Raw genomic sequence first — 26,771 nt, forward strand, 5'->3', positions numbered from 1 at the left:
TATACCATACTAGTTACAATTATTGTTTTAACTAAAATACGTACTTTTGCCGTCTGTTAAAAGTCCGTATTTTAATTATGAATAAAGAACATATACCACCTTGACATACAGAAACGGGAGAAATTACGTCTCGAGAAATTAAAGAATCAAACAGCACCGACTACAACGCTTGAACAACGAGAAGAGTCATATAAAAAATGGTTAGAACGGAAGCGGATTCAAGTTGAGCGACAAAAGGCGGAGGCGATAATGCGCAAGTTTCGCGAAAGCGAACGCGTTGAAGAAGAACGCAATCGGCGCCAACGTGAGAAGGAAGAGAAATTTGCTTCATGGGTAAGGAGAAAGGAAGAAGAAATGAAATGTAAGTAGTAGCGTATGTTCGTAAAAGGTTTATATCTGGGTGTAATACTGATTTTCTTTAGAATAGACCAGCTTCCACTGAAACAAAATTTTGTTTTGGTCCCTAGTGAATGTTACGCCAGCGGTAGTCATGGTTTCTATACAGCCTAAATAATAAGTATATGCTAGTACATAAAAAAATTATGAATCTGATTTGAATGAAGAGCTGCTTGACTAAATTGATTGCCTGCAGAATTTTTGCATACGTTTTTTATTTGGTCTTAGGGACCATGTGTCTAAATTCCGCAGACAGCTCGGTGGTTATCTATTCGACTCAGACGTGTCGCTCATCTCCTTCAACTTCAATACTCAATGCTTTTCAATTCCAAAACTCCCACTTATCTTAAAAATGAATTTAAATTTTCAGTTCCTTATAACTATGAATTTAATAGATACTATTTGGAAATTCATCATCTTTCTTAGGCCATTTGTTTAGAATCTTCGCCATTAAGTTGTAATAGGCGGACCGACTCAATACGATTGGCTACCTCCCTAACATCTTTTGAAACTCTTCTACATAATCATATCCTATCCTCTTGTATTGCATCGCAATTCATGAATGCGTGAGATTTTTTAGTTTTTTTTAATTATTTCAGATTGAGGTTGATTTTTATAAGATTCTTGCACTTTATCCATCATGTTTCTTTTTTATGTGATGAGCCTTTTGCGACTAAAGTTGTTCTAAACTGCAAAAATTTTAGCAATGAAAACTAAAGCAGAGCGTCGAGCCGCTCGGGAGGCCATTGAGGAGCAGCGTCGGCGTGTACAAGGCGAAAGAGCTTACAGAGATTGGCTACGTACCAGCAGGAACAAACCGTTGCCGGTTCCACTTAACCAGGGAGAACTAAGTATGCGAAACCTAATAACACTAATAACTTCAGCGTTTCAACTCAATTTGGTACCAACAGTACCTGTTGGTAGACAAAGCTTTAATCGACTACATGTTCTAAAATCATAATCGCTAGGGGCTACAGCCTAGGATATGTGGGCAAGAACCTCCAGCCGGTTCTGTTTTAAGCCGGGTCCACATTTGTAGCATGTTGACGTATCACGATCAGTCGTATCGTATCTAGTATTTGTATCATAAATATGGACGCTCATTTTGTCCATGTCGTATTTTTAAGGCGTATCTTGTAAAAAGCGCGTCCATACTTATCAAATGCTGTATCATGTCAGTGTATCGGCTTTAACTTTACAAATATAGACGCTTTACTTTTCTTCCGATGTATCCTGATGCGCGTGTCTTTCAGTGCACCTTTCCCTTCTCGTACGGTTCAGTCATGTCTTCGTTCCCAAACGGTTTAGCCATGCCAGCAATTGCTCACAGTTTGGCGGTGACTAGCGCCTGTTATATTATCATTAATAGTATTTCAAAAAAAGTTAAATCCCGACGTAGACGGCGCTGAAAGTGTTTAGAAACCGAAACAAACATGGTGGAATACCATGGATGAGAGATTTAAAATTTCAGCATACCAGCGGAAAATACAAAAATTTCACTCGCATATTACCCATTGATGTTGTGTATTCCCTTTGATGATCGCGAAAAAACCGACACAGGATGGTTCGGGGTGTATCAAGTATCGTATCGCGATACAGTATCGTGATACAGTATCAAAATACGTCCATACCACCGATCGTGATACGGGTATCGGATACGAGGTGTATCAAGATACGCGCTTAGTGCGGATCGGGCCGTATCCGATACGGCATGTATCATAAACGGGTATCATTTTGCGTCCAAACTAACGATCATGATACGCGCCGAAGCCACGCAACGGAGATACGATACACCGAAATGCTACAAATGTGGACCCGGCTTTATGCGTTTTGCTTCCAGTTCGTCATTTCCATAACTTACTATAAAGGCAATTACGTAGACATATGATATTCATTGTCCTTACACCGCTTATACAATATTTAATATTTTTCAAATCTTTATTTGTGTTTTCGTGTTGTAAATTTGACCTTGAAAATAAGTAAATCCTAGGACAGGTCAACTAAAATTATATGAAGTTGGCCAGTAATCGGGAAATACAGCAACATACAATTTTACGCAAGATGGAAAACTTTTTAGAAGTCGGTAAAAAACAAAACGGACGGTTTATAATTTTTTACATATTATGAGATAAATTGAGACATTCTTACCACATATGTGAAGAAAAGATGTGATTGATAGTTCTACTTAGCAAATTATCTTTCATTTGTTTGTATTCGAAAATGAATTTTGTAGCCATTATTATTTTTGCAGGTATGAGAGGATCTGTTTCGCAAATGTACATAAATCCAATTCCCTGGCAGTCACCTACTTGATTTAATAACACTTTAATATTAAATTAGTATAATGTTTTGTATCGTGGAGAATTTTTGAAATCGCCATTAAATTTTCAGAATTGTTTGCACAGCTTTATTATGTTTTTTGTTTTAGATAAATTAAACAATTTATTGTAATGAAAATTGTTTTATTCTAAGAAGATTAAAAAGTACAGGGTCCCCAATATATTACTAAATATTGAAAAATACTATGTTTTTTTACTACAATTAACAATTTTTTTTTGTTCCTGTGAGTCTACATTATATGTGCATACGAAATACATTTTAATCGTTTGTATGTTGGTAACAATATTCTTACGAAGATATAATAGGAAAGCATTTGTTTAACAGTTTTTAGTAGTTTGATCTTTTTTTAACTCGAAACCACGTAACGGCGAAGTTTCTTAAAGCAGGCATATTTTTGTGTCTGTTTTATTGATAAATTTTCCTGTTAGATAAGTAGACATGGCCACATATAAATGTTAACGAATGATTATTATTCTTCACTAGGAAAAAATGCTTTAGTTCCAAAAGGTCACCAGATCAAATCACCAGCAAGGTTACCATGAAATTCAATAGTAATTCCAATTTCAACATATCACAGACATTGTGACATCACTGCAAACTTCGATAGAACTCATTCGGGTGTGATCTACATAATGTTACGTTGTAAGCTTTCTCTGTTTTTTTAATACATTTCTTCCTCTTCCTTAAGCCTCAGTATGTCAGATTTGTTCATGTAGTAGTAGGTAGGTTGCCGGCCCTTTAGGTCCTTCAGTACGCGTTTGGCTCCGGCTCTTGTTAATATTCGACTGAGTGATTCCATTTTTTCTACACCCATCGCGTAATGTAATGGTGTGCGTTCTAACTATAAAAATACCAAGAATATGTTTCAATAAAATATGTAGTCTTCAGTGGATTAATTATTTCGACAAATGTTGGTAGAGAATGAGGTTATTCTAAATATTATAAAATATATGGAGTTTGTTGAATATATGGTATATAAACACTATTTGTAAAGATTAATTTAATGGCGTAAAAGAACATTGTATTTAGTAAGTAAGTTAGTAATAAGCTGTAAATCTTACTCAATAAAAAAAAAAGTAGTCTTATAATATGTAAAAACATTAATTAATATTATCAAATAATAGATACATGTTGTGCTAACCGGAGACGTTTAGAGCATTTGTTGTATTTCTTAGTCGGCAAATTCTTAGTCGGATTGGGAAATACCGCTCTAGGCTATAAAATGGACATATTTTTGCGTCTATTGTACGTTATATTTCGCTAAGAATCGAATAATAATTTATGTTGCACGAAGGTCAGAACTATAGCTGAAGAAGTCGTTCTAAAACAACTTACATTATCTCCAATTTTCAAAAGCCCTGGGAAAATTTCCGCCAAGTATTCAACGATTTCCTCATTCTGCGCTAACACAGCAACATGTAACGGTGTCCTGCCGTACGAATTCTGCGCACGCGCAAGTGTCTTTCCGCCTTCCGCTGAGAGTATTTCACGTACTTCTGATAAATCCCCGCGTCTTACAGCAACGTGAAGACGTTCTCGGGACTCCTTTTGAATTTTTAATAAAATGAATAGGTAATTACTACATATTCTAAGAATAAACCAGATATAGTGTCTCCCTGACAATATGTTTTTCTTTTAATTTATTTATTTTACAGAATAATATACTTAATAAAATGTTACATTAGAAGACCGCTGTGGTTTGTATAAATGTAACCATAGCAGTCTTGCTTAGGAACGCGAAAAATACATATAAATGTAGTTTTTCACATTTTGTATGTTAGTTAACCATAGGCTATCTAACATCTGACTGGGTAGTCCATTTATTAGCCGCTTTAGCAAATACCTCTATGTTCTCTCGCCATATACGTTGTTTGCTGTCGATGTACCGAACTTGCGTTATAGCTCGGGTCTGTACGTAATGCTGAACTCGTTTTTCTATGTCATCTCGAAGTGAAAAAGCCTTTGAGTATTAAGCCAGAATTATTAAGCCAGAATTCTGGCTTAATACTCAAAGGAAAAAGCACTTGAAACGTCAATTATTGTAAATTATAAATTAGCTTTTTTATCCTTTTAGGAATTCCGCTTAATAGTCCGCTCTAGGTGACTAACGATTAAAGAGAGAGAAGTAGGTAGAAGAATCGTTTCTGTTGCGCCTTAATGATGGCACAGTTATTTAATGTTATATCTAATATCTAATATATATGTATATTATTTATTACCGAATATCATATTTGATATATGCTTTGCCCGAACTGCCTATCAAGTGTAAATTTAAATTGACACTATCTGTATATATGTAGGTACTTCAGCAGACACTTTCAATTCGGTTCTTCCACGTTATGGTATATGGTTTAGTTTCTTATAGTTTGAAATAGATTATTAATACAATTGCCTCAGTGGATTTCATTTAAATATACAATGGTGTTCGTAGATTTGTTCGCTTGTTTTGAGTAAGTTACCTCAAACGTAGGTATTGAAGCAATTAAACTGGACATTTCACTGTCACCCCGTTGGGAGATCACCTCATTAATGGGAACTCCTTCCTCATCCACCACGTCCAGTATGTGGTCATATCCTTGGAGGAGCAGCTCCATTATTTTATTAGTGTTTCCTGAGGAACAATTTAAGGTAAGATATGTAAACTGCTTTGGAACAAGACTATTCCTTCATGATTCGCAGTATATTTTGTTTAGATACAGTTTCTCAGACCATTCTACATCATAAACAAAGTATTTCATATTATTTCTCTTTTATTTATAACTGGTTTTTGTTTTTTTTATCAATCGAACCAAACTAACGCTGCGTTAACTGATTAATTTTCTATTAAAATAACAATTTTAACATAGTTTTCTATTTGTATCAGAAACATTATTTGTATAATAATAACTAATAACTGAACAGTGTTAGCCTAGTGGCTTTAGCGTGCGACTCTCATCCCTGAGGTCGTAAGTTCGATACCCGGCTGTGCACCAATGGACTTTCTTTCAATGTGCGCATTTAACATTCGCTCGAACGTTGAAGGAAAACATCTTGAGGAAACCGACATGTCATTAGACCCAAAAAGTCGTCGGCTCGTCTGATCATCTGCTTGACTATTAAATTGAAAAATGATGATGAAACAGATTCAGAAATCTGAGGCCCAGACCAAATAGGTCCACTGATTTATTTTTATTTCACTTAACTATTACTATTTTGTATGCCACTCCAGAACATACTTTTATTATTCAAAATAATAATAGTTGAATGTAACGTTTTACTAAATACTTGAACTATAGTTTGAAAAACATTTTACCTCTAGCAGCCAAGTGTAGTACGAAGCGATCAATTTCCCCAGTATTTTCCAAAACATTAGCCTGTATAGAGATATCTCTTGCCGTTCTATACAACTCATCTCGGTAGCCAATGCTTACGTCAGTCTCTTGTAATAGTTGAAATAAAGCATTGTTTGTATGCGTTCGCGCAGCTGCAAAGTGCAGCATTGATTGGCCATGTTCATCCTAGCAATACACAAATGAATATAACTTTACTTTACATAGTAAATATATTATACAATAAATCGTGCGACTTCAACATAGATAGAATGGAGAGTCAACCCGACTGTACTATTTATATTACTGGAAGTATTCCACAGTCCGCTTCTCCAGTCACTTGTCTTTGTGAACCGAGCTGTGGAATCAACTTCCAGTGGAGGTGTTCCTGGGAGATACGACAAAATACGAAAAAAATGGGCATACTCGTATTGGTTACGGGAGCTGCTTATCATGAAATGTCTTATTCTATGTGTTATTTTGTCTAATTAACATTATATTAGAGGCCAAGATAAGGTCGTTATTATATAATGCATGGCATCTTTATTGACCTGCGACTTTAGATTATATTAAACAATTGTTAAATTAATATCATCACTTGCTATGTATAATTTATAACAATTAAAAAAACTTGTATTGTAACAATTTAAAATTAAGAACTTTTGTCCATGTTATAAGCTACAAAGATGAAAGGAATGAAGAGGGTATCAAATAGCCAATTCTTCCTTGTCTTTATCCTTCCGTGTAACATAATTGTTTATATTATAAGCTTATCCAAAACACAAACTCCACTTAGAATAAAAATAATAATCCATTACGTTTGGTTTAATTATATCTCTTTACTAGCGACTTGCGACTTCATCCGTATTAATTTCATTGAGCGGTATGAAGTATACGATATATCCTTATACAGATTATATATGAAAAATTCCTAAAAATAGGTCAAGCAAGTTTAAGAACCGAAATTTATATTAATATTAAAGACATTTTGATATCTTTACTAATTTAAAAGAGAATACACTTTGCAAGGTTAAAATGTGTTTTTCATACATTTATGACAATTTGTTTTGGATGAACGAACGCAATACAATCCGATAAAAAGTAATGAAACTATTGTACCTACTACTTTTTAATCTACCCTCTAGTAATGTAGGCCTTCTTAAATAAAAAAAATATAAATAAGATTTTATTTGTATAAACCAAAAGAACTATCGCTTAGACCTTTTTTTATACACAGCCGCATTATTTATTCATTAATTTTATTTCCTTAAATTAGTCCCTAAATATAAAATGTATTAACTCAAATATTGGCCTATCCTTTACAATAAACCTACTCTCTCAGCACTACTTGGAGCCACTTCCGGTACATCGGGACTGGCTGCCTGTAGAGGATCGACAGTTATAACTTCAATGGGTCCAATTGGTCGGTTTCTTGCGCTTTGTATACTACTATACGGTTTTTTTAATTCATCTGGTGCTGTTTGGTTCTCGTACTCAGGAGGCTCGTTTGTTATCAACGTGTTTGATTCCTAAAACGAAAGTCTTATGAAAGGTTTTAAAGATATCGTTTCCATTGGACAAGTACCATGCACCATGGTATTTTAAAAATGAAAGATCCATAAGGATCTTAATGTGGATACAGTCCTAAATACGGCGAAACGGTTTGCCTAAGCTCACTTATACCTATTACTCATTACACACGCTACAGCTCAGCTTTGACATAGCTATTATGTCAAAGCTGACGCAATAAACTTCTTCATACAACGAGAATAAAACGCCTAAAGAGAACTAAACCTTTTGTGTTAAAAAACCTACTGTAGAGAATATAAGTGCAAGTGCGGTATCTCGGACACACGAACATAGTGTCTAATCATTAAAGAACACTAAGACTAATAAAGGTGGGAACTGACCAAAGTTACGATGTGTAATGTAGCATTCGCATCGAGCTTGTAAAGGTGGGAACTGACCAACGTTACGACGTGTAATGTAACATGTAATGTAATGTTACACAGCGAGCATTCGTGCAGTCAGTACGTCGTGTTACGGGGAAACCAGCGAGCAACGAGCCGCTCGTTGCTCGCTTTGAGTGCTCCACCCGGATGTCGGTTTTTTGGCGAATCCTTTGACTGTTACGCGGTTCAGTAATTACGCGTCGCACGTCGCGAGTGATCATGATTATGATTTTATATAAATTGTGTCTTTTTTAAGTACTTTTGGTCCAATTAAATTCAACAGTTCTTCAAAATCGAGACCTGCGTACAAAGTTTTTATACTGTCCAGTAATCATTTGGTTTTTAATATTGCAATCAATAACAAACCACCTCATACGCCTGTGTTTTTAAATAAGTTTTATGTCCAGTAACATTTTTTCTTCTTCTTAATTTGGATGAAACAATAATTAAATAGAATGAAAGATATCAACATTATCACTATCACATCTCGTGAACACTGGCGGCGAAAGTTGAGCACAGAGTTTTGACGAGTATGTTACGCCGATTTTAGAACACAGCGTAACATGCTCGATGCGTAACACGATCGATGCGAATGCTACATTACACCTCGTAACTTTGGTCAGTTCCCACCTTAACGCATCGAGCATGTTACGCTGTGTTTTAAAATCGGCGTAACATGCTCGTCAAACGTCTGTGCTCCGCTTTCGCCGCCAGTGTTCACGAGATGGCCGACAGCGAGGACGCGTTGGTATCTTTGATTCTACTTAATTATTGTTTCATACAAATTAAGAAGAAAAAAAAACGTTACTGGAGATCAAACTTATTTAAAAACAGAGGCATACATATGTGTCATACATGGTGGTTTGTCATTGATAGCAACTTTGAAAAACCAAATGATTACTGGACAGTATAAAAACTTTGTACGCATGTCTCCGATCGATTTTGAAGAACTGTTGAATTTATTTGCTCTGGATGAGCTGGGTTGCACAACACTTCCTCGTTTCTTCCATTTTATAGAAAAATACAGAGATTTTTCTTTGTTCCACTCCATGTTTGATTGATTGACGTGTGATTAATCGCGACGCGCGTGCGCTCGGGACGACGTTTGACAAAGAGCGTACTGACCGAACCGCGTACCACTCAAAGGATTCGCCAAAAAACCGACAGCCGGGTGGAGCACTTAAAGGGAGCAACGAGCGGCTCGTTGCTCGCTGGTTTCCCCGTAACACGACGTACTGAGTGCACGAATGCTCGCTGTGTAACATTACATTACATGTTACATTACACCTCGTAACGTTGGTCAGTTCCCACCTTTAGATGGGCAGACGAAATTGTAGCATGCGCGGGTGGAAGTTGGCGCGGATGGAATTCCTTGGGGGAGGCGTTTACCCGAATGGGGTCCATGCATTAATATTATAAAAATAATAATTATGTTAAAATAAAATAAATAATCAAACAATAAATTAATTAAAAAATAATAATTACAAAATAGAATTTATAATTACTAATCAAATAATTCATACAAGCGTAACAACTGTTAATGACTATTATAGTCTAATAAGCACCAAATTGTATTGTTAAATATGTACTATGCATGGAATTAAATAAAGCTTTATTAAGACTGTTAATGAACATTACCTTAGTTTAAGCTACTTATTAGTTTTGTAGAAAATTAAGTCAACACAATATTACTTATTAGCCATAATTATTGTTTAGGCTAGATTGTAATTCATGTAAAGTCACACACTTTTTTGTGAACTTTATAATTTAAAAAAAATTGGACAAGCGTCACCAGGAAAGTGAAGATACACACCAATGTGATCACGACTTCCTAATAGTTGAAATCTCGCTTGTAAAAGAGCGCTTAGTTACAATTAACCGATCAATTAGACTCGGGATCCATTTGAACAAAAATTGTCGAATTAAGACTCTGACTATCAAAAGCATAAATGATCTCTCCGTTTATGAAAAGGTACGGTAGAATATTGAAATATAACTTGATTAAAAATTAACTTTTGTGACCTCAAAAATATTCAGTTACTCTATGCATATTTCATTACAATCGATCGAGAATGGAGCTGTAAATTATTTAAAACAAACAAGTAAATAACTACTTATAGTGGCGAGCACATAATCGTTTCACAGTTAACACAATAACAAATGCATTTGCTAAACGATTAACTATTAACGTACCTGAGTACCTAATTGAGGCTTTTCGTGATCGGGGAAATTATGCAAAAAGGTAGCGAGAAACGCGATCGGATCCTTCGGCTTAACATTAGCCACTTCGGTCAGCCCTTTTATCAAAGGATCGCCGAGAGCTGAAAACACAGTTTCCACATCAACTTCCCGTTTATCAAAAGCATGAGAGCTCTCCATATTATTTATAAACGCTTACACTTTGCGAGGTATCTGCCTTCTTCTGTTTGAAAGATGGGAATGTCCAACTGGCCGTTGTTCGCGTGGTTAATGCCTGTAAATTGATCAATTATTCAACGTGACCTTCGACGTAATAATACCGTTGGCAGGTGTTTTTATTCATGAAACGTCACTGAGGAAAATCGAATATCGGAAGTTGAGAAACAATTTAATATAGGCTTTTATGAAGTTTTTTAAATGGGTATTTATACAAAATAAAACATTAACCTTTGATATTTTGTCACCTTCGCATTTGACGTTCATTCGTTTGTACTTACTAAAACAAAGCTCGATTGGAAAGACAAAGGTGTCCTGTGCTATAGTGAGTGCGTTGAGCTTTGTTTAAGCTATATACTACTTCGTGTAAAAGCGTGATCGTTTAGCAAACACGTCGTCCTGAAGTGTTCAGAAACACGCCACTCACAATGGTAAATATTTAATATGTAGTACTGACCTAAGCTATGTAGACCTCCATGACTAATACTTCTATACACCTGTGCCTTTCCAAAAGTAATAACTATAAACTAATTTTTAATTTATAGGGCCATGCTACTCTAAAATATGCTGCATTTAAAATTAATGTTTTTCATCTATATCTATATCTGCAAGACTACTTCTTTTCCTTCTAAATATATTGCTAAGCATCGTCGCAATTTGAGCTGAATTGTGTAATGATAAATCTCTTTCGAGATGAAGAAGATTTGATGTCGCTGTAGCGAAATCATTAAAACAGACTGTTTCAGTAACACTCAAACATTGGTAGTTGCTAATTCTAGCTATTCCAGTGCTCAGAGTCTCCCGGTATTGTAAACCCCTCATTGCGCATAGATGTTTTATATTATCAGCGTCTCTCGATAAACCAGGAAAGTTTATAATAAGACTTAATCGGATTCCCGAACCTAAAAATGTTGGTCGACTTGATAAATGGCCAAATTTCTCATGCCAAACGAAGTCTAGTTTATCGTGAAGATATTTCATGATGTAGGATATCTTGCTAAAAGCTAGACCTATTTCCCCAGGGGTATCTGTAGGAGTGGAAACTACAACTCTGATATGGTCGTGAACATTAATCCACACAGCGACAGTTTTATCGTCACTTAGATACACTCCACGTCCATAAGGCCAATGTTTGCCATGTAACCGATTAAAGTCATCAATTTCTTCACGTTCGCAAAGAGCAATTAGCAGCCCCGATGCAGCTAAAAGAGCACAGATTTCGGATGGTTTTTCCAAGACTTCGTTTAGGGTGTAATAACTACCACCTTTTTGATTAGATTCAGGACTTAATTGTTCAATAACTTTTGAAAACTCTGTGTTCATCAGTATCGTGGTTATAATCCTTTCAATACTTTCTAGTTTGCCAATTTTAATATTAAGAGGTAATTCAAATCCCTTGATATTTCTTGAACACTCTATATTTCCAGAAAGTACAAATTCATCGTGTGCATCGACGTTTAATTCAACTAACGGTTCAGATGCTGCAGTTAGTAGTGCTGATGTATTTTTAATAAAGTCGGATGGTGGATGAAAAGGAAGTTCATACGAGATATTTATATTATGTAGATCCTTAATTAATGGTGTCAAAAATTCATTAAACACATCATAGACATAATAATCCGGTGCTGTTACACCACCGGGAAAATCTTCCTCAACTGTTTGTATTACATTTCGAGTTTCTGGAATTTTTTTAACGGCTGGCCATATAACATCGAATAGATCATGGTCAAGTTTTGTAATGCGATGTTTAATTGATTCAAATATTGATTTCTTTAAGAATCTTCCAAGGACAAGTGGTGGTGTTGCCTTATTAGATGAAGCTGATAATGGCGCACGTGTTGATTTAGCTGATGTCAGAAGATGGTAACATCGATCTAATGTGTCTAGAACTTCCGGCATATCCAGATTTCGTCGACTTGAGACACGATCATCCGGCACTACCCACGATATAATAGAAAAGAATTAAAAATATAAATAAAAAATGAGGTAAAAATTATGACTTCATAATATATTATTAATGAAAACATACCTTGATCTGAGAACATTTCTTTGATCTCGTCGTCACTTATACCAAAATCACTTAAAAGCTGACTAAATGGTAATAAGCTTGGGTTCCTGTAGTAATCATCCGCGGATCTTCCATTCTGTAGTAGATATCGTAAATGACGAATAAATTTTGTTAAAAATAATTTTAAAAGTTTTATATACATAGTATAAAATCTTACATCATCTAAGTCCTTAGAATTTGAACCAAGTTGTTGTAATAGGTTATAGTAATGGCCATTATCTGGTAAGACAGCTGCGTAGTGTAATGCTGTGCGTCCTTCAAAATCCACTGCCGATAACGTTTCAGGAAATCTTAAACACAAATATAATGACATATTAAATTATGAAGATGTTTATCGATTCGTACAACCTAGTTTGTAGCTTACCTTCCTCCTAAATATTTAATAATATTTGTTTTCCCGAATACAGTGGCTACATGTAGAGGCGTGGCTCCATTTGCCGAAATCGGATCACGAGCTATGGCAAATTTCCGTCTGTCTAGTGCCGCTTGAAGTTCTCTTATACTTCCTTCTTTAGCTGCTAAGTGTACTTTATTAATTTTGTGCTAGAACAAATGATTTTTTTTAGATCCTGATTAATACTGAACACAAGTATAATTTATCAATAGCAGTATAATGTGTCACACTCTAAACTACAGTATCACTTTCGTGTAAAAGAAATCTCTCGATGATGGCTCATGTAACAAATTTACGATTGCATGCATTTAATAAGTTTAATTTATAAATTCATGTTTTCTTACCATATAAGATGGTACATTTTCCAAAAACGCTTGCAGTTCTAAATTATCTGAATATCTGCCGATAAGTCTTGATCCTTCTCCGTTCAGTACTAATGTCGCTAACATTTCTAAATTGACTGTGTTTATTAATTCAGTTACTTCTGGGTCTATTTGATTATCCTGTTAAATAAAGTACAATGAAATAACTAAGTCCATAAACGGTATATCACAGACATAAGGCAGTCGCATTCTACGTTTGAAACAGTACATTCTAAGAAGCTCGCAAATTATAGGGTGTTGTGACTACAATTGTGCTACAATGATGCTTTTGTAAACAACACATTATTATTTGGTTGTTACCTTTCAACTGCTCTATATCCTAATAAATAGTATTATACTCACAATAACGAGCCGGTCGCCGTGTACGGAATTTCCTTTTATTACACTTGCATCTTGCGAGTCTTTTTCCGCTTCGCTACTCACAATACCCTCTATGAGACTTTCTTGACTATTACGTCCGTTGTTTCCTTAAGTTGTAAAACAAAAATAATAAACAAGTAGGGACCCTTTGTAATTAATTCTAAGAAAAAATATGTTTAGATTTTATGTGAGGTGCCAGAAGGAACTCTGTCACTCCTGATCGCACTCCCATTTTTGTGTAGTTCCTTTTGAAAATATGTGTCATTGTGTTCTGTTTGTGTGTTATCCTGCACTTGTACATCGTCATCATCTTCAATGCTATCAACTTTTGTATTACCTTCATCATCCGAAACAGTCGTAACCTCTTCAACCGAATGATCGTATTCCATTTTATTTTGGATCTCATTAGCAGTAGTCTCATTAACAGTAGCTTCATTCACAATTAGAAGTTTATCAGGTTCTACTTCCTTTTGGACAACATTAATATCCTCAAAACTGTCATTTGGTTGATTACTTTCTATATCGCTTTTTGATATATGGTCATCATCATGCTTTTTAACATTACCTTCCTGAGAATGAGTACTTTCAGGCATGTTTTCAGGATTTTTATTTTCTATTACATCTTTTTGTGTACAAGATTCATCTTCATTGTTATCTTCTTGGTTGATTTGGTCATGAGTATCAGCATTATCAGTACCTTTAAATATTGGTGAGGCTGGCAGTACTGGATGTGGAGTTGATTCTCGATTTAAAACCTCGCTGTTAAATACAGGCTCTGATTTAGTTATAGCGGTATTTAAATCGTTAGCTAGTTCAATATTATTTTCTAAATTTTCTTCTTTCTCTGGTTGTTCTAAATGAGTATGTTCATTTTGTTGATCCAGACCATTTTGACTATTCGGTCGTGATTCACCGTTACTCGTTTCTTTCAAAGTGTCTTCGATCTTATTATCACCACTAGTATTTTCTTTGTTGGCTTGATTTTCTACAAAACATGCTTCGTGGTCAATGTGTTCAGAAACCTACAACGGAAAAAATAATCATGCAGATGGTTATGAAGCATTGCAAATGAATTTAATTATGATTATGATACATGCAATGCTTACCTGTTCATTTTCTTGTAAAACAATATTTTCAGTTATGTTATTATTTTTTTCTTCTTGTATGGTTTCATGTTTATCATTTAATTCTGGTAAACTGTTTATCATTTCATGAGTGCTACTATTTTTCATATTATTTATATTTTCCGTACTTTCTGAAAGAGTATTTTTAGAAGAAATGTTTTCAGATGAAGTTTTGAAGTTCTTTCTTCTAGGTTTCTTATTCAGTTCAGCTGTGTAGTCCGTATCTAAGATTTTCCAATCCCATGACGCTGGGTAAGCACTTGATGGCGTTCTAGGTGCTTCAGGTAAAACCTTTAGATTGCGTTTGTCTATCTCCTGAGGTCTATTCAAGTAATAAGCAGGGGTTTTATTTCTCTGAAAAAAATATTAATCGTTTATATTATTAGAATTATGTTGAAACGGTGCTGTAACAGTGTTACTCACATTATCAACAGCCCCTTCATCTGCGCCAAAACCAATCATTGTGTTGAATGTGTGTTTATCATCTTTCACAATAGCAGCGTAGTGTAAAGGTGTGCGTCCTTCATTATCTATTTCATTTATACCTTGTGGATATCTTTCGACTATGTAATTTAAAATACCGCAGTGTCCTAATCCAGCTGCCTAAAATATTTAATTACATGTACTATTGCTTTCTTTCTAAGGAATATTGTAAATAAATTTTATTAGGAAAGCTTATTTGACAGCCCCTTTATCACACATTGAATGTGAACTAGGGTGTCAAAAGTGCATTCAATGTAGCAATACAAGTCACGGCGCATATCTTGGCTGGCCAACAATACATTCGGGTTTTTACCATTTTGTATAGAACTATTAATTACTCATTAATGTATACATAATAAAGTATGTATATAATAAACATACTTTATGAAATACAGTCATATTATTTGGGTCCTTGCTAGATAAAATCTGCGGCGGTACAGGGCTACTTGTTAATCTAATAACATTCTCCAAATCGTTTTGAATCACTGCATTGTGTATATCCTTAATTGTATTCTGTAAATAGAAAATAAAGTAACTTTTTCAATAAATATCTAATTAGGCACCTCACTATTAAATCTAGTAAATGACTCGATTATGCTAAAAATATCTTGTCACCATCTTATATATTAATATACTTAATAAATAATCTAAAATAGTTGGAGGAAAAATGTAATATTATAATTATTGCTGTATAGATGTATACAATGACTTATATATCCATATTGTAAACAATATAAGTATAGTAATAGATATTTTCTCTGATTCAACAGCCTATGTTTACTGACTTGTACATTTTTGTAGGTTTAAGGTATTACCATCATATATGGCACGGTTTCCAAGAACTTCTTTACAATTGGCTGGCTTGATACTTCGCTCAGAAGCCTGGAGCCCTGGCCCTCCCATATCACGCGCTGGAGGCGCCCCATGTCGCATTCGTGACACCATATTCGAATGTTATGCCGCTTTATTACCATACCTGTAATCATGGAACCTTTTTTAGAAATCAATTTGAAGATAATGTATTTATTAATTAATATTAGAATTTTTAACTAATTATTTATACATTTATTAAAAAATTAGTTCAATTTAGAATTAGAATCCATTGATTCGAGGTTTTAGTGGCTTATTTATAATAAAATTGTTTAAAAATTTTGTTTCATTTTATTTACTTATAATCAAAATAAATAATACACCTTGTATTGATATTTAAATGTGTGTTACATATCCTTTGCACTCCTTTTGCCCCGCATAACCTATACCTGTACCCCTTTGACGCAACACCGTTATAAAAGGAAATGGACAACAGATACCAACAGCTTTTGATCGGATACCTCTCATCGGACCGGTCAATTCTCAACTAGTAATAAGTCTATAATATAGATTATTGATCGTGCATCTCCTATCGAGCCGATTCAATTTTCATATTTAGTTAAGTCTCAATTATTGTACCTACTAGTAATTTAAATACATTTTGTTTTTTTTGGGATTCACCGCTGGCCCTCACATAATTTGTGTTTATATAGCAAATAATAATAATGTTACCAAAACCTATGAGTCACGTGAAGCTAAACATTAAACATCGTATGACCAATTGTAAAGAATTTTTCTAGAAAATCGAATCGATATAAAAGTTCAAGGCAAATCGGCTGTCGATAGGAGACATGGGAGTTATTGGTGCGTAAATGGGTTGTGGTTGGGTCTAAAATAGAAATGGTGTAGATTAATGGTACTGATAATGGTTTACTTAGAATGTTTAAAGTTTTATTTGAAAGCGCTGATGATACGCAATCTTTAAACGTATAAAAAAAATCACGAAAACAACGTTTTTAAATCATGAATAAAGAACGATTGAACTAACAATAAAAGTTATTTTCAGGTTAGTTTGCGATGTTTTTGGGGAAAGGAATACACTTCTTTAATAAAATCCCAGAGGCTCTTTTATCTCTGCCTTTCAATAAATTTAAGAAATGTATTAAAGAAAAGCTGTGTAAAAAGGCTTACTATAAAGTCAACGATTATCTAGTTGATAAAAGGGCCTGGGACTAGTGCTAGACAGGCTACCTCTAATTAATTTGCGATATTTGTTTTAAAATAAGTGTTGTTTGATTCTGCTTTTTCTCTCGGCCTACACCATCTGTCTTCCTTGCCGATGAGAAGGGATGCCTACAAATTCAAATTTAATGACGTGATACATGTATCTTATGTTCCATAATAAACATAATTTATTTTATTTTATTTTTAGATGGATAACATAGTAAAGGTGACTACTGTCCTTTGCAGTCTCTTTCCAAGTGGAAAAAAAAATCATCCAATGTTGTCCTGTATGTTATACGACTGTAAAGTTTTATATTTATTACCATAACATTTATAGGAGTAACAGATACCCTCATGCGGGTAAGATAAAAAGATACATTCTTTATCGCTTACACGGAACAGACATGCGTATCAAAATTTATAAGGTTTTTAAAAAGAAAAATCTTATAAATGAGTTTTATAAAATGTAAAACTTTTTATTTTAAAACATCAGCAAGAAACGCCATATTAAAAAGATTAATTTTGCAAAACCATTTTAATTCGAGCGAACACAAAAAAACGACACAACAAATATGCTTCATGAGAATTAAAATTTATAAGACCCAAATAAGTTGACACTTCCAAGGTTTAATGAAAGACATTTATTAATGTTTAATGACATACAAACATCGATCCATGTGTATGTAGGACATGTCAATTATAATTACGTCCGTCAGTACAATAAAGTTCAGTGACTAATTCCGGCAGTAATGCTTTATCGATCCATTGGAAATCTATAGACCACAAGCCCATGAACAAAAAATACCTGTGAAATGACCCAACCTGAATTACGCTTAGAAGGCTGTTACTATATCTGAAAATAGCTCTGAGCACTATGCCGTCATTTCTGAGCGGTACATGTGAGTACGTGAGTGAATGGACTTTCTCAGGTACAATGGGGCAATTTCGACTAATTATTAATGTACGGCTTTGTTATAAGTATATAGATGATTAAAAATAAATGTCGAAAACCTAGTGCCGTACAAAAGTGATGGTGCCGGAAGTCGGCGCAAATTTTTAATTCGACGACAGTTGCAGAAGCAATATAGGTCATTTATTACTGTACGGCATTTGTGTCATTCCTTTTGGACACATATACAGATACTTTACCCGTAAACGCCGTACATATTTCCAGCGGAGCGGTCGAACGCCAAGGGTCGGAACCCTACCCCTACACCCATATACCCTAAGGTCATTGTAAAATGTACGGCAACATGTTCAAAATATTATTTAACACGGACAATAATGTTTTATAATTATGCCGTCCAAATATTATAGTTAATATTTGTGTAATTAAATATTTATCGAAATTTCAGGATTTATCAAGTTCTTACTGCTGTAAGATCAGAGAATAATGTACGGCAACTTGTTTTTTTACATAATGTTACTAAATATTACCGTTGTACATTATAGCCGTTCATTATAAATGGTAACAAATAAAAATATTATGATAAAAAATATATGAAATTTCCGAAATTTATATGACTTTTCAAATGCTCCTAGAGTAATATGGGGAGTAATATTTTCAAAGATTATTGTTATTTTATATGTAATAAATATAAATAAACAAAAAAAACCAGATGCCGTAAATTTTACTCCAGATTATTCTTTACAGCTGATAAAAACTTCGACGACGTTTGAGGTGTCCCTTAAGGTCATTAATAACTGTACATATCTGAGTATACTACCATAAGGCTGTAAAGTATATTTACAGCCTTATCGCACCAGCAGAGAGAGGTAAAGGAAAAATATTTTTAACAAAAATATATATAATACAGGGCGTCCCAAAGTTATGAGACATGAAGGAAAAGTACCTTAAATATCGCAGATAGGGTATTTTACTAAAAGAAGACTTTATGTTATTTTTAAAAGTTAGTAATTCTGCATTCAAAGATTTTTTAAAAACTACTTGCCTCGTCTGGAAATCGAACCGGCTTAAATTAAAAAAATAACACCCCTACTTTTATGATGCCAATCGAAACAATGGCCAAAACCTAATAACTTTTCTAAAGTAACAGACTCGTAGGGGATTTTTTTTAGGCCGAATACGATAGATAATGTTTTTAATTTGATTAAAAAGATATATTCACGCTGTTCCTTTCTTTTAAAATACTATGTTACTTAAGAAGAGTTATTAGTTTTTGGCCATTCTTTCTTGTATGTAAGTATAAAGAAATACAAAAATATTAAAATTCGATTTCTAAACAATTGGTAATTAATATACATATTTACTACTTTCCAAGATTATTATTAGGATGGAGTTGCTTCTTACTGCGAAAACAAATTAGCATACAATTATCCTAGAAGATGATCTTTGTTTCATTCATATCGAAAACCACTCATCTATTAAAAATAGCATATAATGGGTTTGTTACGCTTTTGTTTAATTCGTGATGTCTTTGGAGTATTATTTACTCTTCCTGGGTGAACCCAGGTGAAGGAAAATTATTAAAGTTTTAGTCATAGACGGCTAACAGGGTCTAAAACATTGCCGTGACCCAATGTATAAATAACAATTAAATTGTGTATTCTATATTTCTATAAAAATACTAACTGATCCGGAAAACGTTGTTTTGCTATGTATATTATTGCTAGGATCATTTTTTAAGTTCAATAAAAATAACTATCTACAATAATAAAAAATATAAATTGATCGTAGAAAGGTGAAAATTAGGGGTTGTATGTAATTTTGAATGCTATCCAAAAAATAAGAGTATTTTTTTGGGGTGGACACACCTAATCACTTAGGGGTTTGAAAGATAGACAGTAGCCGATTTTCAGAATTACTGAATATGCATAAAAAATTCATAAGAACCGGTCGAGCCGTTTCGCAGGAGTATGGGAACGAACATTGTGACACGTTCAAATCATTCAAGAGTATTCAAGACTATATTAAGCCGAATCAAAAGTTACTTCGTAGAAGCAACAAGTTTGCGTGTATTCAAAAACGTTGAAGATTACCATAATACTGAAACACCTGAAGTGATTTCATGATAAAGTTATCGCATTAAATAAGTAATTAAACAACATGTCTAATATTTTGTGGTTTTAAGTAATTAGGTATGAAAGAATGGTAAGGTGGGGCTGGTGTAAAAATGTACATGACCACGCGATTTCACCCCACCTTGGAGCCAAGCCTTTTATTTGTCTACACGTCGAACGTTTTGGGGTTATAACACCTAACAGCTGTAAGGTTAATGTGATTTCTTAAAACGTCATATCGCAATTTGACGGACGCTTATCGAAAACAGTGTATTAAATTGTTAAAGGATCACAATTCTTCTGATAGATCACAAAATATTAATGAATATTGACAAATTTACAGAGAAAAGATTTGTATGTTTGTATAGAATTAAATTAAAAACGACTGGAACTATTTCGTAAATTCTCTCACAATTTAGATGTTTATCCCTGAGTAACATAGCTATTTTCAAAATATTATATCTGTATATAATATATATGTATCTAGTAATATGCATGACATCCCGTAGTATCTTGAAACGGTAGTGAATTTTGAGAGTATATATTATTATTATTTCGAGATAAACACTTTGCGGATTTGGTTAATTATTCAACCTATTCTTAAAAGAGTTAAATGTGTGTTAATTCTACTTTCCTGAAGCCTATTCCAGTCAGCTTTTCGGTTTGGGAGTAAGTTTTTTAGGGAATTTGTATTATATTGAGTGCTCTTCAGTTATAAAGAGCTACCCCTCAAAAGTGTGGTTTTACTTAAAAAAAAAGAGTTTCTCAATTCCCGGAACATTCAAGTAAGGAATTTATAGGTTTCAATGTAATTTCTTCTTAATCGCCTACTTAAAAAATCAGTAAGAAGTATGTATAGATATATATTATTATTATAAATTATTTTATTTAACATCGACTTTTGCTTTCTTTAAAATATTATAAAAGAACACGAAGATGTTATTATTCTACGCAAATAATTTTTTGCAGATTGTTAATAGTACTCGAATACCTTATTTTACTTCCCTGAAATAGATCGCAACAACCGAAAAAATAGTTTTAGTTTACATTGTAATTCTACCAAATAATCATAAAAGTTAATGTGACAGTTTAAAAACAAATTAAGAGTGCTATCTATTTTACCAACGTCATATTATTTCCGCAAAAAGAGTGGTAATATATTATTACGTTCTAGACATTCGTCAAAATGTGCCGTCGTAATGTGCGGTTACTGTATCGTGAATCGTCCGTAATTATGTTTAAACAGTGAAACAATCATAAAATGCTTTTGATCTTCAGTCTAATTAGATAAATTACTTAAAATTACACTAAATACATATAACGTTTAAATCGTCCAGAAATTTGCTGTCATTCGATATATATACTTGTATATGTAATTACTTAGTATCCTAGTAAGCATGGCTTCATTTATTTTTCCTGAAAAAAAAAAAGAGATTTTGCCTTTACGACTTTGTTCCCCGGTGCAAGCGATCTATACAATCTACGAGTAGATATATATTATATTTAGAAATATGGGATAACAATAGGGCATTAAAATAATATAGGCCCTTAATTGGCAGGTTGTAAGGGAAGCTTATATAACTGGTCACTTTGTGTCACACGCAACTAAGTGGTGATAAAGTTTCTTGCGTCATATTTTATTTTTGGATTCATTTACAAATAATTGGGTTTGATTAGAAATTAAGTTTGACAGAAATATTGATGTATAAATAATATCAAATTGGTATAACTACCTGAAATTAGGAACTGTTTTTTTTGGAATATTATTTTGGAATTGTAATGACTATTCTCGGACTAGACTCGATTTAATTGTGAAGGAGGCTTGTTTAACTGTCAGTCAAATATGAGTTCCGGATACATATATTTGGTGTACCTAATGATTGAAAAAGATAAACAGATAAGTTTTCCGATTTTGATTCCGAAAAAAATTAAATAACAATTGAATTTTGTGAAGGTATTCAGATGTTATAAGCATTATATATTTTAAGATAGGATAATTGGTCTCGCATATTCCCAAGGATACAAAACATAGATAATTTTTGTTCGGATGACAGGAGTCCGATCACCATTCCAAAAAGGTATTTATTCAATGAAACAAATAAATCTCGTAAAATTTTTCCACAACGACACAAAAACTTTCAATTACAAATTTATTTAAATGTTTCATAATAATTAACTTATATAATAAAATCGGTAGCAATTGTATTAAATTAAAACTTAAACTTAGTATATATTTTATTTATTTATTTATATCTTCATCCTCGTTTTTACATCGCTGTATTTACAAGACATACACACTTATGTTCAAACAACTCAAGCACTTTGAACTACTTATTAGGTTAAATTTAAATTTTAGTTTAAACGTCTATTCAAAGTTCAAAAACTAAATCTAGTTGCACTAAAAATTTATAAATATTTTGGTAGTTTAGGACTTACCAGGTCGCGTCGGCATGTCGACAGCAACGGGCAGCGTGAGCTGAGTGCGAGCAGTACGATAGTGGGCCAACGTATGCCCGGCTGCGTCCCGCGCGCCCCTCGCCGCCCCCGCGCCCAGGAGTAGTGCGGACAATTGCGCCTCATCACGACACGCTGCCGTGTAGTGAAGGGCTATCCGACCTTCCTAAACATCTATATTATAGTCTACTGTCTATGGCTAAGGATTTTATTTAATGCGTTTACTTTGGTCCTGAGAGCTTTGTAAAAAAGAGACTGACCCTACTTGAAGGTACTATAAAGTTAAACAGAGGTAAGTTTTTTTCTCTTAGGAGGGATAAAGGATTAGATATGGGATGGATCAGATCGTCAACCCCTACACCATCCTACAGTCGTATAAAGGTAATCGGTAAAAATAGTCATAGATTTGTTTTTTTTTTGTTATATCACAAGGGGCAAATGGGCAGGAAGGTCATCTGATATAAAGTAATACTGCCTATAGAAACTCACATTACCAGAGGGCTCGCAAGTGCATTGCCGGCCTTTTAAGAATTAATACGCTCTTTTATTGAAGCAATCGATCAAACAGATAGCCTACCTTTCATATATATATAATTAAATATAATTATATTATATATACGTATATATACATAATTAAATTTGCACAATAACCTTAAATAATAAGTCGACAATCAAGTTACAACACCTTGAATCACCTTACGTGACGATATTAATCTCTGATGTCTACGACGTAGCATTCTACGCCGTAGCAATGTGCGACGTAGCAAGTCACAACTTATAAATTATTAACTCACGGAATCCTTCTGGTGGACCAGATGTGGATAATATTTAGCAAGATACTCCACAATATCCGTGTAGTTGTAGTACACAGCTTTATGCAATAGACCGACACCCGCGTCATCACAGCACGATGATAACTTGTTGCGATTGTAGTCAGACTCCAGTAGTTCCTATAAGGTGGTAAAGTCAACTCCTTTGCTTTTTTGACATTAAAAAAGTGCAACTTAATTTTAAACTATCGTAACAACGTGGAAGCTGAAGCAACGTGAAGAATGGATGAGTAAAATGTATGTTACACTCATAAATACCTACTTATGCGTATTTTATTAAGTCAATTTAAACATAGTAGATATCATTTCGCTTTGTACGGTTCTAATATTATGAACTCGAAAATATCTGTTTTACGTGATTTTTTTTAACCTTATTTAGGCTAGTAAAATGTATAAAATTCCACTCCCAAATTATTAAAAAAACTCACCTGTAAATCAAGCAGCGATCCTGTCTCAACAGCAGCGTGCAAAGCTTCACATTTATTTATCAAATTAATAAGGTATCTTGACAAGGGCAAACTTTCCGCTTCTGATAAAAGGCGCCGCCCCTGACCGTTGAGCACGGCTCGTTCCAGCTTGCCTTCTTGCCCCGCTCGCACCCACTGACGAAGGTCTGATGCTGGTATAGCTCCTAGAGCTAGAAATCAAAAATGGTTCATCCTCAATAAATAAGACCGCAGACCAAGACTAAAAACTCTACTCACTTTGTAGTTTTTTTGCATGCATAACATGAATTATTTGATATAAAACAGATAATATTTAAGGTATATTTAGTTTTAGTATGCGCTTGTTTGGAACCCACAGGGAAAGCAAAAGCGTGGCCGTTCCAAGAAAAGACTTGGAGCGAGGTAAAATGCTAAGACCGAACGCGATGAAACTGACTATGGAGGCCCTCTGCCTCTATCCAGGAGTCATAGAACATTAAGTAGCTTTAGTAGTTCCAAAATAAACACAGTATAATACTGATAAATTTAATACCTAAGTATTCTAATAATTAACATTATACTAATATCATATAAGCTTTTATTGATTACATTTACAACACAATTACAATAACAGTATTTACAACTTTCTTAACCTACAAAGTAATAATAAAAATAATTAAACATTATTAAAAATAAAATCAAAACAATTTTAAAAAGTTTTGTCCCTGTGGCAGTGTACCTTTTCGTTGAGCCAGGAAAGCACCAGCTCTGGGACCACCGGTACCATCTACCAGACGCCAACTTAAATCTTTAGTAAGCGCCTGTGCACTTGAACCCCAAGGCCAAAAAGTCTCAAAAATAATGTAGATATTGGGTATTCTCCAAAAATAACCAAATTTAAAAATCTATGATAACTACACTGAACAGCACTAATATTTGGAAGAAGCTGAAATTTGTTTTATTTTAGGTGTTTTCGAAGCACTTACCGAACGCCTATATATTCATATTGAACAGGTGAAAATCGTATTCAACAATCCAAACGTGTGCTCAGTTTAAACTGCACTAAGCAATATCTTTAAAAGTACAGTAAAAGAAAAGTCACAGTTGTAACTTAGACACGCCTTGACTCCAATCCGATATGAGCACTGATTTACCGATTACCTACGGTGTGCTTTTTAAAAGAAAATATTAGTCATTTCCGTTGTATGTTTAACCTGGCTTGTTAATCGAGAGTTTATCAATTAAGTAACTTTATCAGTCGTTGTTGAACAGTTAGTGAACCCTCAATGTGGTATTGAGCAAACCTATTCCTGTGTCTATTTGATTCTTTTTTAAAGCAGGTTAGGTAATAAATATTGTTTTGCCGGGATTGGCTACAGAATCCCTAGGCTAGTAACATGAGAAAAGATGTGTTTTTGTTGAAAAGTGTTTTTGTTTGATTGAGCGTGCTAACTTTCTCTACTAGATTCAGGTGTTTTTTTTTGTTTTGGATAGGAACGGTGGTTAGCCATGGGCTTTATAATATCACACTGCGATTTATTTAACGCGGGTGATATCGCCGGGCATGGATCTTTACACATATTATCTCAAATTAATTCTTTATATCGTGAATAAGATGTGTGAAGGTATAAGGAAACAACGAATGTTTTTGATTACTTCAAAAACGAGATTGAGATAACTATTTTTAAATTATTAACAGTAGGTATACAATTATTTAGATTACCTTATAAGTATTAAATTTCATAGAAAATAGAGATGTCGTGCGTGTGTTATACACGTTCATTACCAAATAATTAATACAGTATTATAATTAACATTATTAAACACCCCATAAGAAAATAGCATGTACTAGCCAGATTACATGAACTTTGATTACACGATTTATAATTTAATGGTTGGTTTAGACTATCGCGACACTGCTTAACCTTAAAGGTTATGGTGTCAATTGTAGCGATTAATTTCTCAGAAACATATAGAAAGCCTATAATTTGACAGTTAGAATTTAAAAATGTACTATTAAAAGGTGATTGTCACTTAAAGTTTAGAATAATAATTCATTATTATCCTAAATTTCTGAGGCAAATCTCTCGCTTCCGTTCTGACAAACATAAATGTTCAGTAATTACAGTATTCTTAACCTACATAGTAATAATAATAAAAATAATTAAAAATGGATAACAAGAAAATTAAAACAAATTTAAAAACCACCAGCTATGCGGTCACCTGTACTATCTAATAGGAATCTAAATAATATTTATTGTACTAAATATAACATAATTTGCATTTTTAAGACCGTGTTAAACGCTGTCAAAATTTGCGCCAAAAGAAATTACATAACTGCGTAGCATGTTAATAGGTCTGATTTCTGATTTGAGTGAATATTTATGTAAATTCCTCAACCCTACAGGGTTTCTTTGATTCGAATTATCAACGGTGTAATCTACGTGTTTGCTATGTGACAAGCAAATGGTTGACGTTTTTAGAACACATATAATTTTTTCGACATATATGGTTAAGTTGGATAAGTCAAGTTTTGTTTTAAAAAAAATTTTTTAGACAGAATGTGTTTTTGGAGATTGCAATAGTCGGTGTATGGCATTTTGGCTATAATATAAAATGAAGATGAAAGAAGGGCGCGTTCCGTCATTTTTGCTTGATCAACGAAACCTCTAGTGCAACACGATACGTAAATGCATTTGTCCAATTACAATTTAAGTCGTCATTTCGTTTGACATTATCAGCCTAGCCTAATTAAAAAAAACTTTACGCGTGTTAGAAATAAAT

The 26,771-nt window shown here is 33.8% G+C and overlaps 2 protein-coding genes across 2 annotated transcripts in view; one reads left to right on the forward strand and one right to left on the reverse strand.

The window, feature by feature from the left end:
• The window catches only part of LOC125053889 (stress response protein NST1-like), a 3,766-nt gene extending 936 nt beyond the window's left edge, over window positions 1-2,830 (forward strand). Inside the window, exons 2-4 of the mRNA XM_047655497.1 lie at window positions 112-361; window positions 1,101-1,247; window positions 2,648-2,830. Of these exons, the coding sequence (XP_047511453.1) occupies window positions 112-361; window positions 1,101-1,247; window positions 2,648-2,709 (459 nt within the window). The 3' untranslated portion in view covers window positions 2,710-2,830. The remainder of the gene's footprint in view (window positions 1-111; window positions 362-1,100; window positions 1,248-2,647) is intronic.
• A 24-nt stretch (window positions 2,831-2,854) lies between these two features.
• Window positions 2,855-24,288, reverse strand: LOC125054085. Its single transcript, XM_047655760.1, has 21 exons — window positions 24,267-24,288; window positions 23,991-24,199; window positions 23,527-23,682; window positions 22,715-22,898; window positions 16,039-16,199; window positions 15,605-15,736; window positions 15,164-15,343; window positions 14,723-15,094; window positions 13,798-14,638; window positions 13,599-13,723; window positions 13,218-13,376; window positions 12,844-13,022; window positions 12,637-12,769; window positions 12,441-12,555; window positions 10,395-10,469; window positions 10,190-10,317; window positions 7,379-7,573; window positions 6,029-6,233; window positions 5,196-5,347; window positions 4,072-4,281; window positions 2,855-3,577 (listed from the first exon to the last, which is right to left on the reverse strand). Exons 1-21 carry the CDS (start codon window positions 24,286-24,288, stop codon window positions 3,398-3,400), a joined length of 4,113 nt encoding a protein of 1,370 aa, XP_047511716.1. The 3' UTR covers window positions 2,855-3,397.
• Between the last annotated feature and the right edge of the window lie 2,483 nt (window positions 24,289-26,771).

This window comes from Pieris napi, chromosome 11 (genome assembly GCF_905475465.1).
Source record: "Pieris napi chromosome 11, ilPieNapi1.2, whole genome shotgun sequence".
NCBI lineage: Eukaryota > Metazoa > Arthropoda > Insecta > Lepidoptera > Pieridae > Pieris > Pieris napi.